This window comes from Cryptomeria japonica, chromosome 5, assembly GCF_030272615.1.
Source record: "Cryptomeria japonica chromosome 5, Sugi_1.0, whole genome shotgun sequence".
Lineage (NCBI taxonomy): Eukaryota > Viridiplantae > Streptophyta > Pinopsida > Cupressales > Cupressaceae > Cryptomeria > Cryptomeria japonica.
The window spans coordinates 450,354,126-450,370,517 of record NC_081409.1 but is presented as its reverse complement, the minus strand read 5'-3'; the positions used below and the strand labels follow the sequence as shown (position 1 = coordinate 450,370,517).

At 36.8% G+C, this 16,392-nt stretch overlaps 1 protein-coding gene across 5 annotated transcripts in view; it reads right to left on the bottom strand.

Moving 5' to 3' along the window:
• Window positions 1–16,392, bottom strand: part of LOC131060787 (aminodeoxychorismate synthase, chloroplastic) — a 219,322-nt gene that overhangs the window by 174,418 nt on the left and 28,512 nt on the right. For all 5 annotated transcript variants that reach the window (XM_057994216.1, XM_057994192.1, XM_057994196.1 and 2 more), the window contains 2 exons: window positions 13,478–13,609; window positions 13,104–13,171 (listed from right to left, as the gene is read on the bottom strand). In XM_057994216.1, the coding sequence (XP_057850199.1) occupies window positions 13,104–13,171; window positions 13,478–13,609 (200 nt within the window). The remainder of the gene's footprint in view (window positions 1–13,103; window positions 13,172–13,477; window positions 13,610–16,392) is intronic.

Sequence of the window (16,392 nt, the reverse complement as noted above, 5' to 3'; positions counted from 1 at the left end):
AATTTTAGGAAACCTCATGATAAGTCCTTGAATTATCATTTCCTAAAAAACGATTGGGCTACTGGAATTCAAAATTTCAAAATTCAAAATTTAAGCTATGACGATCAACGTTCAAAATCAAAACAATAAATCCATATCGCCATACCTCTCTTGAGAGCTAACACTAGAATGCAAAACAAGGATTGCCTAGGCAAAATTAATGTTAGAAGCCTTCAACGTGATCTTCAAGGATAAGGAACGTCCTCTTTATCAATTCGCCACCCTTGGAGTCTTTGATGTGTTCTTCAATGTCCTTGGCAAGTTCGCCTAACTTGAAACTCGAACTCCTTTGATAATGCTTGTGTCTTCCTATTGATAAGACTCGCACCTTGAACACAATTCGCACCTCCTCTTGAATGATAATTTCGCCCTTCCTTTGTATGAAATTCGCTCCTCTTTTGCCTTCTCCAAGTCGCATATGAGAGATGATAAATGATGATATGAAAATGAAATAAACACCTTCCTTTATAGGCGCTCACCTTCATATTGACCTTAGGCCGACTTTGGTGAAATTAAGCAATTAAAAAGGATTTTTAAATCAATAATAAAGGCCGACCTCTATAAAATACCAAGCGCTATATTTAATTTTTAAATTAATTAATTAATCTTTTGCCAACGTTTTTTAATTTAACAATTTCGATTTTTTTTACAAGGCAAAACAATTAATTAATACCAAGCGCAAATTTTAAATGCCATTTAAATTGAATTTTCAAAAATTATCGATTTTTAGCATTTAAATAAATTCGAAAATATTTGCTTGAGCGCCAAAATTTTAAAGATAAAAAATGCAAACCTCATCGCCCTGGTCCCTGACTGAGGGACAGGAGCGATCCATCATCTTGGTCTTGATCCTTGCATTTTTGACGTTCAAAGTTTTCATCCTTACGTTGGAATTGCCATTTTCACTAGGTCCTTCAAGCTTGATTGACTTGTTCTTGCAAATGAATGTCCTTTTGTGGTGATATCGCCCTGGTCCCTTGGAGAGGGACAGGAGCGATCTCCATGCTTTCTCCTAGATCTTGCATCTTGGAACTCCAATTTCAATCATAAGGCGAATAATAACATTGTTCCTTTACTCCACGCTTGTTCCACTTGATTTCTACAAGGCGTATTTGATGTTAGGAGGGTTATCGCCCTGGTCCCTTGGAGAGGGACAGGAGCGAACTTGAAGCTTTAGCCAAAATGCGCCATCTTTCAACCTTGGTTCTTCGTTCATTACCTTTCAAAGGACGTCCTTGACCTTGGCTATCCTTGCCTTGTCTTGGTTTTGAAGGAGCATGAGTGTTTTAATAAAAATCGCTTTGGTCCTTGTCCAAAGGACAGGAGCGATATAGGCTCCTTGGCTCAATTGATAACATTTTGACGTCAAAAACCTTTGCATATCATCTTCAAAAGACACCTTGGACCTTTTACCACCTTGCAAAACCTTAACTTCACGTGATTTTTGAGAGATTTGGCCAATATGATAAACATCGCTCTGGTCCCTTGGAGAGGGACAGGAGCGAACTTCAAGGTTTTGAGCTTGTTCCTGCGTTCTTCAACTTGCCATTGCTTTCGATGCGTAAAATGAAGTCCCTTGATTCTCCTTAATCACTTAACACTTGATAAACTTTCAAAATCTTGGTCTTTATAGGAATTTCGCTCTGGTCCCTGCCTGAGGGACAGGAGCGAATTAGATGTCTTGGTGCAAATCCTTCATCTTTGGCAATTTTTGATGTTTTGGAGTGATTGAACTTGGAGGAAAAGGCAATATAATCATTATATCGCCCTGGTCCCTTGGAGAGGGACAGGAGCGATCCTGCTCTTGTAGGCTCCATGCCACATTGTTAACCTCTAAAATTATCTTCAATGTTCTCGAAATGTACCTTTTCACTCATCCATGCCTTGGAATCGATTGTAACTTAGCAAGAAATTTGTCTAAAACAAAAATCGCTCTGGTCCCTTCCTAAGGGACAGGAGCGAACTTGGGCATTTGAGTCCTTTGTTGACATTTGGTAATCTTCAATTTGTCTTCAACAGGTTCAATTCACCTTGTTTCTTGCCTTCAAACGTAAAATTTGCTTGATCTTTGTTCAGGACGTACCTTATGAAGAATTTCGCTCTGGTCCTTCAGTGAGGGACAGGAGCGAATTTGACCCTGTAGGCAAAAACTTCATCATTTCATTGTTTTTGATCAAGTCTGGATGCTCTATCATGCTCATTTCGTCCTTCACCATGCCTTTGATGTCTCAATTCGTCCAAACACGGTCAGGAATAGCTCAAATAAGTATTATCGCCCTGGTCCCTTGGTGAGGGACAGGAGCGAAATTCGCTCTGGATCCTCAGTGAAGGACATGAGCGAAATTTGACCTTTCGAACTCTCTATCAGGATAAATTTTATGGAATATAACATTTAAGTATAAGAAAGAAGAAACATAGAAGGATTATACTTTAAGTTATATTCCATATATACTTTCAGGATGTTTGAGAGTGGTTTCAGACCTCCAGGAGTTATATTCCAAAATCTAGCTTTTTGAGGTTTTTCAGTTTCCAGACTTAGTCAAATTTCAGGATTAGGACATTCCAGACTTAGCCAAATTTCAGGATCAGGGCCTCACTCAAGCCGGACTTGCTACCCTATTGATCTCCCCGACAGCACTCAAAATGCAAAGGCTAACTAACAAAACCCTAAAAAAAACTAAAGAACAAACCCTAAAAAGCAAAAAAGCAAGGGTCCCCATTTGCAATGGGGCGATGTGTGAAAACGTCACAACAGGAACCTACGGGCACACCATGATGGTTGGAAGCTGCTGTTGGAAAGAAACGGAGTGTAGTGCCGATTACAATCCCTATGGAAGACATGGTCAGTCGATGTTTAGGAAAGGCATCAAAGTCAAAGAAACTCAAGACGCAGACAATGCTTGAAGTGGATGAAGCAACAGGTCACTGGACGGCTGAGATAGCCAAACCAATTCCAGGGAAGGATGCAGATAAAGCTACTGAGGAAGATTTTACCGTTGAAAAGATAGATTTGGGAGTTGCTTCGCATGTTGTGGATGTTAAGCATTTGGAATCATCCACAAAAAGAATAATTTCAAGAACATGGAAGGACGAAAAGGACAAAAGAGAATTGAAACAAGTTGTTACTTTGATGGCCGAGTATATCAATGCCATCCACAGTCCAAATCCCCAACCTTTTTCACAAATACCGGTATCATTTGATCCCAAATCTCCGACCAATCAGAGGATGTTGGACCAGGTTCAAAGGAACAGAGTAGTTACAGAAATGTTCAATAAATGGTTGGATCTTATTATGCAACAAGGATCAGATTATATTGTTAATCTGGTTAAAGTTTATAAAGATGCTGAAACTGTCATCAAGGAATTAGAGCTGGAAACAGTGGCTTGGGAGAAAGAAAGAATCAAATGGGTGGCAGTCCTTGCGCAAATGAATGATATACAGAAATACGGGGTGATGAAGTTCTTGGCCGAAAAACCAGTAGAAAGTCTAGATGATAATGTATTTTATGTATCAAGGAAGAACGTGGAGTGGAGCAACTCGATCATTAAACAAGGTCATGAAGAATCCACCAAATTGCTCAGAGGATTGAGAGATTTGATCGATACAATACAGAAGGATCTCAAGTGCATTGACATTCAGCTCATGAAAGACGGTGCCAAGACAATTGAGGCAGCTGAGGATATGACCAAGATTTTTCAAGAAAGAATCCAATCCATTCAGATGACAAAATCTTTAACCACGGATGACTTCTCAAAGGTGGCAAGGATCCAATCAATGCTCATAGTCTGTTTTGATCATTTGGAAGTACACAAGGCAAAAGTGACACAAGTGAATATGGATAAGGAGGTGTGGAAGCAAAGGATTCAGCACATTGGCCTTCCTTATTTCCAGGTCATCTTGAACTTCTCGGCGGCGCATCTGGAATGGCGTGGCTTTGCGGCAAAGCAGGACAGATCAACAACCTCTTCTGCCACCGTGGAAGTATAGTTAATCCAAGAACGGGGTGTCAACCTTGCAATGGCTGTTGATTTAGTTTTCTTTCCTGTTTTAGTAAACGGTTTCTTTAACTTCGGTTAAAGTAAAATGTAATTTTGTTATGTAAAAACTATGAGCCTAGAGGCTATTTAAGCTGAAAAACTTGTCTTTGTAAAGGGTTCCGAAAAACTGTGATTTTGAGGAGCAACAGATAATATTTTGGTTCTCATATGAATTGTTTGGAAATACAATGGCTGATTATCAATGAAATGCTATGTTATGCAATCTTTAAATCTGTGTGTTTGAAAATTAATAATCTTTCTTGAGAAGGTGTTATGGGCATGATATATTTCTGTGATCAGTTATCTCTGTATTTTCCTTAATTCATGGTTATCATTAGTTGTTAGAAGACTCGCACGTATTGGTTTGCCTGATCCCCCTTGCCCTGTGAGGCATGAGAGAGTATTGATCAGCCTTCAGTATTGTTGAGCCTCTGCTATACTTTGAAATAATATTGTGAACATGTTTGTAAATCGGAGTCTGTGAACTCTCATTAAATATTCTTTCAGAAAATTTTCTATGTTTACAGTTTTGAAGGCATTTATTTGTGTTGATGAATGAATGTTGAAGCCTTTCAATGCTTTCTGGTAAAAAGTATTAGCATATCATTTGTGTAGTAAATTCGTTGCAAATCATACGAGGAGCTGCCCTCTAATGCAGAGGTTGAATTTCATTAATTCATCCAACTGTTGGTAGTTTGTCTCCTTTTATAAAGGGCGAAACAGAGTTATATTTTTGCTTAAGGAAAATAATTGTTAAGATTTCAAAAAGGGGCAAATCCGTTTACCAACAGAAGGAAGGCGGACATTTAGCATCTCTCCATCATTAGCTCCTTGGGCGGACTTTTCATCACCTGCCATAACACTCAACATCATTCATTAGCCAAACTTAAAAAAATATTTGGAAAATTTCAAAATTTCACAATTTTATCAATTTTAACCAGATTAAATTTGAAATCCATACTCAGGCAAACCATCTGAAGCATCATGACCCCTAAAATGTAGGAACCTATCTTTTTAGGTCAAAACTTGGAAATTCTTGATCGTGATCGAAGTAGGTCAGTGGTATCAATGCAAACCCTAGGTCCCCACTCCAAAAACGCAAAAAGCAAGCATCCCTAAAAAATAGGGAAAACTTTCTAAAAATAGCCATACCGGGTATTGGGCTAAAAATGCCAAAAACAAAACTTCCTAAAAAATAGGAAAAAGCAAAAAAAGCAAACTTTCTAAAAATAGAAAGTTGTTCAAATTCGTCCAAATCAATTGCGTTCTTCGTCCCTCGGCCTTTTCTGGGCACTTTGACGGTATTTGGACTATGTTATCACTCGGCTTGCAAAACCTAACTTTCAATCTCTAGGACTCGAACCGTTCAAAACTGAGCAAGGCTTAGCAAAATTGAAGAGGAAGGCCACAGGCACTAACAAAAACCCTAGAAAGAAAGGGTCCCCATTTGCAATGGGGCGATGTGTGAAAAAGGTCACAACACGAACCAAACATGTAGAGGTTCATTGCCACTTCATCCGACAACTTGTTGAAGATGGAACTATAATCTTGCAATATGTTCCAATAGTGGACCAGACTGCGACATTCTCACCAAGTCTCTGATCTCAAACAAGTTTGTAAAATTTAGGGGGCAACTTGGTGTAGTTGATAGGATGACCATTAAGGAAGGGTATTAAAGTAATTAACGTTTATTTAATTGTCATTATGTAATATTTAGTTGTTTTAGTTAGTTTCTATTTCAATCTTTATTTCACAATTGTTTCATTTAGAAATATCTAAGTTATCGTTTCTCCTGAAAATGCACCAGGACCGGGTCCTGGTTCGTGCCTGATCTTGGTTAGGCCCGGGTTCGACCTGGGTTCCACCCGAGTCCTTCCCAGGTGGTCGGGTTCCCTGTGGGTCCTGCGACCCAGGTGGTCGGGTTCCCTGTGGGTCCTACGACGCACAGGACCAACAGGGAACCCGACCACCTGGGAAGGACCCGGGTGGAACCCAGGAGGACCCACGTGAACCCAGGCCCGTGGGTTCCCAAAAACGAGGCCCACGGGTCGAAAAAACAATAAAAAACAATTAAAAAAAGACTTTTTAAATAGTTTTTTAATAATAAAACCCTAATTCGCCCCTTTATGATGCATTTCATGCATCAAAACATTCATTCAACTCATTCTATTTGCATTTTTGAAGATTTTTTCTCTACAGTCAGGTTTCTTAGTTTTTGCATTTTTCTTCAAAGATGGAGAATATGGAGATGTGAGACATGCATAAAAGGCGTAGCAATCACTGGAGAAGGAAGATTTAGCCATCAAAGGTGAGTGAATCTGACTTTTTCACAAGTTTTCAAGAATTTTTTCAAGTTTTTTTTCGTTTTTCTAAATTTTTTTAAGTCTTGTATATTTTTTTACACTTCGTATGCATAGTATGGGGTTATAATGCCGAAATTTTATCAATTTTTTTCAATAATGTTGTGTTTTCTCTTTGTATTTTAGATGCAGTATTCATATAATCATACATAATGGCTGAAAGTGGAAGTGCAAGTGCAAGCTCTAGTTCAATTGCCCATGCCCGAACTAAACATAACCCCTTTAAAATTGATCATGATTCACCACTTTGGCATTATACAACAATGATCAAGCAAGTGTCTGGTGGTGGAGGTTTTGTTTGGAAGTGTAACCGTTGTGGTACTGAGTATACCAGCTCATACTATCGAGTGAAAGGCCACCTTTGTTTCATCCCCGGGCAAGGAATAAAATTTTGTAAGGGATCAGATGGCAAGGGGCTGTCAAAAGCTCTAGTTTTGGAATATATTAGAAAACAAGAGGAAGCTGATAGGAGAAATGGCAAAGCAAAGACTGATCATCCTCTTGTCCAGTCAAGCTCGAAGACTACAAGGCCTTCTAGTAGTATTGACTCCACAAGACCAGTCGGTTCGCATCCTTTCATGCCAAAACCACCAATTGCTCCACTAGAGAATCAAAATGTTGTGGCTTCACGGAAAAGAGGCCCATTGGATACTGCCTTCAAAAATGAAATGAGAGAGATTGCAGATCAGAGCATTGGGTGTTGCCTTTATGGCAATGGGCTTCCTTTCAACCTTGTTAGATCACCTTACTTTCGGGACATGGTACATACCCTTTGCAACACACCTTCTAATTATGTTTGTCCAAGGTATGATAAGGTGAGAACCACCTTATTGGCAAAGGAGAAAGCATCCGTAGTCACAGTTGAAAGTCATCAAAGATACATGGCCGGAAACAAGTTTGACCATCGTTTCTGATGGATGGAAGGATTGTAAAAATAGGCCATTGATCAATGTTATAGCAGTGTGCCCTAAAGGGGCAATGTTTTTGAAAGCAGTGGATTGTGAGGGGCAAGTGAAAGATGCAAGTTTCATTGCCAATATCCTCATAGAATGCATTGACATGGTGGGGCCTGAAAATGTTGTCCAAGTCATAACGGACAATGCTAAAAATTGTAGGGCAGCAAGGACTATAGTGGAGGCTACATACGGTCACATCTTTTGGACACCATGTGCAGTCCACTCACTCAATTTAATCATGCAAAAGATTGGCACACAAATTGATTGGGTGAAAAAACTGTACGAGGGTGAGGAGATTCAAATGTTTATGACTAATCATCATATGTCACAAGCCATTTTTAGGACCTTCTCCAAGTTGGAGTTGTTGAAGGTAATTACTAATTTAAATTTTATTTTTTAATTTTTTAGTTTTTATTTTTTATTTTTTATAATTGATATATGTTGTGTATTTTTATATGTCATGTTAGGTAGCTAAAACACGATTTGCGTCTCACATGCTCGTCTTAAGACGACTTGTGAAGGTGCGATAGGCCTTGAGTTCTATGGTCACCAATGGATTGTGGAGTGTATGGAAGCAGGCCCAAACAGAAAGAGCTCTAAAAGTAAGAGCATTGATCCTTGATGAGAAATGGTGGGATAATGTGGAATATGTTTTGAATTTCACTAAGCCCATCATGAGCATGATTAGGTATGCTGATATTGATCGCCCATGTTTGGGTGAGATTTATGATGGCATGGATTGCATGGTGGAGAAAATAAGATAAGTAATAAAAAGAAAAGTAAATGACCCAACGGAAACATTTTTCAAAGTTGTGCAGAATATTATTGTTGACCGTTGGAACAAGATGACCAATCCCTTACATCTCTTAGAATTTGCTTTGACACCAAAATTTTATAGTGCAGAGATGCTTGCAACACCAAGGAGGGTACCGCAATATAGAGATGCAGAGGTTGCATCTGGCTATAGAGCTGCCTTTAAAAAGATATATCAAGATGAGGAGACAAGAAATGTTGTTATGAAGGAGTTTGGCCAATCTGTATCCACAAAAAATCATGATGTTGTAGCTCTCAATGCTAGATATGGGATGGATGCTGATGAGTGGTGGTATGTACATGGCCAAGGCTCCATTTACTTGCAGCCTCTTGCAATTAAACTTCTCTCCCAAGTATGTATCTTTTTTATTTTTTATTTTTATAGTTGTCCAATTCCATTTGATGCTATCATATTTTTATTTTATAATTTATAAATTTCTAATTATGTTTTAACTTTTAACAGGTTGCAAGTTCTTCTTCAGCTGAGCGGAATTGGAGTACATACTCCTTCATCCACTCAGTCAAACGTAATCGTTTGGGTGCAAAGAGAGCTGAGGATTTGGTCTACGTACACTCCAACCTTCGTTTGTTGTCACATAAGGACCCTGAATATAATGTGGGTGCAACAAGGAATTGGGATCTAGCCTCTGAGTGTGCTGATTTAGATGCTACAGTTGCACAACTTGCCCAAGTCTCTAAAGACGAGGCAGCTATGGAACTTGAGAGAGACATGGCTAGTGGGAGTGGCATTCCATTCGCTAGTGGTTCAATTGATGCTGGATTTGAACCACTTGATGACCTTGGGCTTGGGTTGGATGGTTCAAATGAAGATGAATATGGAATTTAAATCCCATAGATGGCTTGTAATTTGAATTTTTATTGTGTCATGACATATTCACATTTTGAAGCTTGAATCGGTTGAAACTTGAAACTTGAATATTATCTTTTTTGCAAATTATGAATATGATATTAGACTTTAGTTATTAGTTTACTAAATACATTTGCGATATATGAATATTTATTGGCATTGGCAATTATGGATTTATCATTTATCATTTATCATTTTTGTATGGAAAGTCACATTGTATATTTTATTTTTGTATGGATTGTATATATTGAACATATATATAATATGTGTGTATATATATAATCTCAGTCACCAGGTTCGAATTCGAATTCGAAGTTCGACAGCTTTGAAATTCGAATGTATAAAATTCGAATTAAATTCACCATATGTAATATATCTATAAAATTGCCTAAATAGTTTAACATTGATAAATAGATTTGAAATCATTACAAAAAGATGACATATTTATAAAATATAAACCATAGGAAACATATACTTTCATGAGCAAAGATGTTCTTTTGTCAAAAATTCACCACGGATGAAATTCGAAAAGAGGCAAAAATTCGAAAAAAAAATCGTCATTAAATTCTCTTTATATAAATTTGAGTTTTTAAAAATATCAGAATAAACAATATTTAATTTAAATTTATCAAATTTTATATATGAATAATTAAAAATTTGAATTAAATATTTTAAATATTTAATTTTTAATATATTAAATGTTAAATCTGATAACTTTTATACTAAACGTTAATATATTAACAACATTATTAGTTAACATTTATATTAAATTTTAATATTATTTAACATTTTATCAGGCAACACCATTACATCCGGCAACAACTTATATTAGATGTTTAATATTATAAAATGTTTAATAAAGGTTCACATTTATCGGGCAACTTTATGAAGTTTCTTTAATTTTAACATTTACCTATATCCTCTTTCTCCCGATGCGGCCATCTAAAAACCCTACCGACAGCAAGCATTGCGTCGACCATTGACTCGTAGCCCTCGTACCTCCCGACAGCAATAGCGAACTGGTTATCTGCCGACAGCAAAAAAACACCACCTCTGCCTGTTTCCTACGAATTTTAAACGAATTTTGGCCAAACGAACTTCAACGAATTTCAGCGATTTTTATTGCATGTTTTAAAGTTCGGCGAATTTCGAACTTCAAGGATGAAATTCGGCCGACCCTGGTGACTTAGTATATAATTAAAAAATCTATATGTGTGTGTGTGTGTGTGTGTGTACGGATGAACCCGTACCCGTACCCAAGAAGAAGAAAAAAAATTGTCGAATCCGCGAATCCGAACCCGAACCGGTAACTTAGAGAAATATCATCTTGTAATTGCCTATATGTATCCTTTCATCTTCATAATTAATCATGCAATTACCATTTCAATCCAATTAGGTTGTCCGTCAGGGTTTTTGGAGTCCCGAAGGGTCAGTTTGACCTCACCAAAGTTGTCGGTCAAAGCTTAGGATGTTTGGGGAACCTCTGAGGTGTCCTTGTGTTGCGAGTGAGTTTGAGTAGTGTCGATGGCATTCGTGTGTGACTTGATGCTTGTTGGAGCCCATTTGTGACACCTAGGACCTAGGAGAAGGTCTCGTTTGCCAAGTCTAGTAACTTCTTGGAGGGTCTTGTATGTGTAGTAGCATCTTGTTGATCTTGTCGAATGTGTTTGGAGACCTTTCCCTTTGCTTGGTAGACGTTTCATGGTTTGTCTTCCACTTGTGCGTTGTCGCATGTCAACAAGTTGTCGTAAATTTGAGGTTTGGGCTATTGATCTTCTATGAGATGCATATGTTAAACTTAAATATTTCAAAAAAAAATTATTACATGCATTCTTATGTCTATTTAGCTCATATCCTCGAAGCTTCCTTGGTGGGGCATTATAGACTAAATCATGATTCTGTAATTTGTACGATGATTTTGAAAGATGCATCTAGAGAAGACAATATGAACAACCATCAGAAGAGGCTCTATATCCCCATATTATAGAGCTTCTCATTTGACTGTCACAAAACTATGTAAATTGATTTTCTTGTTCTAGATTGAAGTTTTTTTAGTCTTGACAATAAACAATATGCATTAAAATATTAAAAAATTTGAAGTTTACGATGATCTAAATCAGAAACAAAGCAATACTTTTGTATATCATCATAGGTAGAGGTTGTTATTTTCCATGGACCAACTAGGATACAAACCTGGGACCTCTCATGTACATGCTGGGATACTCTACCACTGAGCTACCAGTCCTCTTTGTGACCAGCACTTTTTGGTAGGCTCCTTATTATGGTTCACAAGTGGATCAATTCTCTAACACTCCCTTGAGCCACACTTTGGTGCTTGAGGCTTCTAATCTGGCTCTAATACCATGTTACTTGTAATGTCCCCTACCGAAAGGCTACCTGTTTCCCAATAATTATTAAACATTATTATGTCTTAAATTAAGTTATCGAGATTAGAAAACATCTAATTCCTCGTAATAAAATTAATACTAATTATTTTAAGGGTTTTCCCTCAATTCTTCCCAAACCCTAACGGAGGATGGTGGAATTACTGTGCTAGGATGCTTGGAAACTGTCTACAAGTAGGCTCCCTCAAGGTTTCAGGAACACCTGTTCATGCCCATCTCGGGACTCTCCCTCAAGGCTTTAAAAATATGTCCTTACCCCATCTTGGGACTTAACCGTCTGGTGACAGAATTACTCCACCTCTCCCTAAACAAACCAACCTATCCTCATGAAGGTATTAGCAAAAGATCAAGGACTAGACCATTTAATATATTGGTCTTTCAAGTATTATGAATGTATATGAAATTAAGCATGACTGTCATACATATTTCAGTCTTTATTAATATTACTATTAAATTCTGCATAAGAACATTATCAGGCTTCATATATTAAGCATACATATTAAGCACATCCCCATGCGTACCACCAAGCACAAAGATGTTACTGTCTGTAACTTAATAACAGGTCTGATCTGATCTGATCGATAGTGATTCACTGAATGCTTTGATTCCTTTCCTTTATATCTCTCAATGTGAGGGAGAGGTCACACCTCTTCATCATGTATGCCCTTTGGCAAGAGACACACCGTTTCATCATTAGCACCCTTGAAAGAGTGCAAGTCTTCATTATTTCTACCCTTTGAAAGGGACATAACCTTTCACAATCAGATCTGCACTTCTGATTCCCAAATTATCCCCCCTTCCAATGAGTTCTCTTCTCCCTTATGTACATCATATTTGGGGAAGTCACAACTTATCATTTCATGCCTCTTGTCCATTCATTAACTTTAATCAAATTTTAATTATATTTAATTATATTCTTTTATATTTTGAATTTTTTTTTTTTTCTTTTGTATTTAAATTTTATTATTATTATTTATTATTAAATTATATTTCAAAGTGGGAACATTACATTACTTTCCAGAGACCAGCTAGGACTTGAACCTAGGACCTCCCGTGTGTATATTGGGGTGCTCTAAAACTGAGTTACCAGAGCTTTTTGGTGGGCTCCTTATTATGGTTCCAGTATCACTCATTTCTCCAACACAAGTGATAGAAAAGCCATTTCGTGTGTGTTTCTTTTAGTAGAAAGCAAAATTTATTTTTTAACTAGCTGTTTTTTGAGAAATAGATAAAAAACAAACAATAAGAAATTCTAAAAGTTTGTAAAATATTTCATTTTGAAAAAAAAAAACAATATGGATACTTTATTCTTGACTGAATCTTGAAAATTTAAAGGATATAACATCTGGAAAAATCAGCTGACAATAATTTTTGATATAGGAATCTCATCATAGTAGTGTGGCAAAATCTTGCTATGGTGAAGATGATAAATTTTTATTAGGCATGATTGGAATGCTCATTAATTTCAAAACTGTGTGTTCATGTTGGCCTGACGATTGCAGTTTCCTTTCAGTAGGATTATCTTTTTGTCAGTCAACATGAGTACATGAGAAATAATCAAATAAATGTAAACATGAAAATCAAATGCAGAGACTGCCTAACAGTAAGGTGGTAGAATGTGAACCTGATGACCCAAACAAACTCCCAAAATAGGAATGTCCTTGCAATCACACAATATTCTATTACAAATTCCTGCACAGAACATCAATTTTTTCCCTTCAGCAATGAAAGTCTGATATATAAACTAGGAAGAACTAACGTGCTTAATAAAAACATAGCTCCCAAAAAATATAACGAAAAAATGTTCAATGACATGAGCTTCATAAGCCTTATGAACCCTGGCAGCAATACATTATTACTTTCTCAGAAACAGAAAAGCATCAGGCAATATTCTTCCATTCTTTAAGACATGCTGATACGTATAAAAACAGATAGTACCATTAGAATTAAAAAACTTGAAAATTACTCACAAATTCAGGACAAAGATTATAAAACAACCTATGTCTGCAGCACATGTTGGTGATCCAGGTCCAGGTGAAATGACAATATTATCAAATGCATGTTCTTCATACAGAAGATAGTGAAGATACTCCCATGTTAATTGATCATTCTTGATAACAGTAGGTGCCACTGGAAACATTCATCAACAAATATGACATAAGATACCATCAAGCAACATTATATCCATTTTATATAAAATTCTGAAAGAAAAACTTGAGCTTCAGGCAAGTATGATATGCACATTTGCACATACAGTATTCCTTGCTTAAAGAAACAAGATCACATTATTAGGCAGGTATTTGATTTTAATAACTTGAAGCATTTAGAAATTTCAACAATTCTATAAATTGGCACATTCAGATGATTCATCAAAGAAAACAGAAAGAACTTAAGGTTTATGGCTGCTTTCCATGGCAATTTGATTAAATTGACTAGGGCAATTTCTTTCAACTGACTCCTACTAGGATTAACTTACAGCTTTCTTTACAATGAATACAAGTGCATATAGGGTCAGAATTAATTGATCTTTCTTTAGGGACAAGAATTTTGCATCAATTACATGATCAGCTACCTTCTATGGAATAGGATTTAAGAGCTACAATCAAATGAAAGTTTATAACTACTTTCCATGGGGAATTCAGTTAGACTCAATTAGGGCAATTTCCTTGAACTGACTCCTCCTATGATAAATTTATAGTTTTCATTACAATGGACAAATAGTCAGAATTTATTGACCTTTTCTCAGAAACAAGAATTTTGCAACTGTTACATGATAAGCTACATTCCATGCTATAGGATTACAAAGCTACCAGTTTCCAGTTTTTAACAGAAATATCTGTAATTAACTTGCATTCTGTAGCAAGTTTATGTAGTGAATCCCAGATGTCAGAATAGATGCAATTTGAATTTCCCAGAGATAGCCAGAAGAACAAATTAAACAGTCACAAAGACACTTTTGCAAGTCTCTGTTTTGGTGTGTCACAGCACATAAATGTTTACATGTGACTGAATTTAAGGGAACTAAGCCCTCAAAACAATGCTCAGATTACATAGGGTTAACCTATCAAAAGCGACCTCCCTCAATAACATTGATTATGTAAATGTTAACGAAGATGAAAATTATGACATGATTTGGTGTAGAGATTACTTCTATATCTATTGCCTACACTGTTAGATTTTTGCCACTCAGTGTTGCTGGGTGCAGCAAATTAGCAAAATCCAACTTTATTTTAAGAGATCTTTTTCTCCTCAGCTGGGCAATTTTATGAGTTCAGATTAAGCAATGATTTGAGAACTATTTTTGGTAGTCAAAGCTGCCGGTGTTAGGAGCAGAATTAGATTATATTAAGGCACTGATATTAGTTTCTTTTAGGTGCTGCTTTTAGATTATATTTAGGCACTCCTTTTATTGTCTTTTTTAAGGATGGCTGGCATACATATTTTAGAAGTGTTTATCGAGATTAAAAGTAAACCAGAAATAAGGTGCTTTCTTCTGATTTGGAGTGCCAAGTTTATGGGTTATTTAAGACCTTGAGGCGTCCATCTTTTGCACTCCAAATTTTCCCAGAAACAAAAAGAAAATTCAAATCCAGCAACAACAGAATTCTAATTTCAGTTTTATTTTTTGTACTTTCAGATGTTTGTGTGTGAAGGTAACTGCACTTAGAATTGCAAGTTTGATTGAAAATCAAGTTAGACAATTTGTTTCAAACCCTAAAATGTGGAATCGCATGCCATGAGCTGAATTTTAATATGGCACCAAAGCATTGTCTTTGAGATCTTCGAGGTTAATGAATGGAAAATGCTGCTGCCTTTAAAAGGGATTTGCCGGAAAATTTCAGTGCCTTCCCTCAGTAACTTAAGTATCCTAGACTTATAGGTTGTAGAGTGTGATGCCCTAGTTGCTGCAATGTCTGGCTCACTCAGGAGTATTGATCTACACCTATGACAGGATGCTGATCTAATTTGTTTTTAACTAATTTGTTCAGTTTCAACATGTTCCAACAGCACTAGTCTCAATCTTGGAGAGTAACCACCTAGAGGGTGATTTAAATTTTACTTCTTGGAAGTGTAGATTGCAAATACCACTGGAAGAAGCTGTTCATTGGGTCTATGTGGAAACCATGTTGACACATTCACCTAATCCTATTTAGTTGGTTGAACATAACAAGAAGATAGCCAAGGCAAAGAATATCCTCTTGGATTTTGTGAATTTGATTCCTCACATTGTTGAAAAGAAATCAACAAAGAAGATATATATGATGCTTTGACCACTCTTTATTAGACTATGAATATCTCTTGTAAAATGTTATCGAAGAACAATGTTAAGTTAAGATATACTATTAGCTCATCTAAACACATTCGCCTAGACTTGCTTGGTTCCATATTGACTATAACCACAATATGTCATATCATGGGATTGGCCCTCATTCTCATGCAAAGTTGCATTGCTTTAAATGTTAGGGTCAAGATTTTTTCTTTTCAAAAATTTTCACCCAAATATGCCACAAACAACAACATTATTCAATCTAAACATATCTAGTAGAGTAGAAAGCTTGCCCTAATGTTGGGTACAAGTGGATCATGTACTCATATTGAGTGCACCAATACCCATACCAAGGGAGGGGTGATGTATTTGCTAACTGTTATCACAAAAGCTTGCACCCTTGCTGAGCTATCAACTCAACAACCTTGTGAAACATGGAAACAACCCCGAAGTGTGGGACCTTGCGCAAGGGGGTTGAATCTCCGGAGAAGGCCAGCTTCCTTCTCAATCCAGGTGCAGGTGTTGAACCAACTCAACACTTCAAAACTTACTCCTAAGCCTATCCTAACATCTTGCAAAAGAAAAGGGAAGAGAGAAATGCTTAAAATAAAAGGAGGTGATGCACCAAGAAAAGATTGTTTCTCTC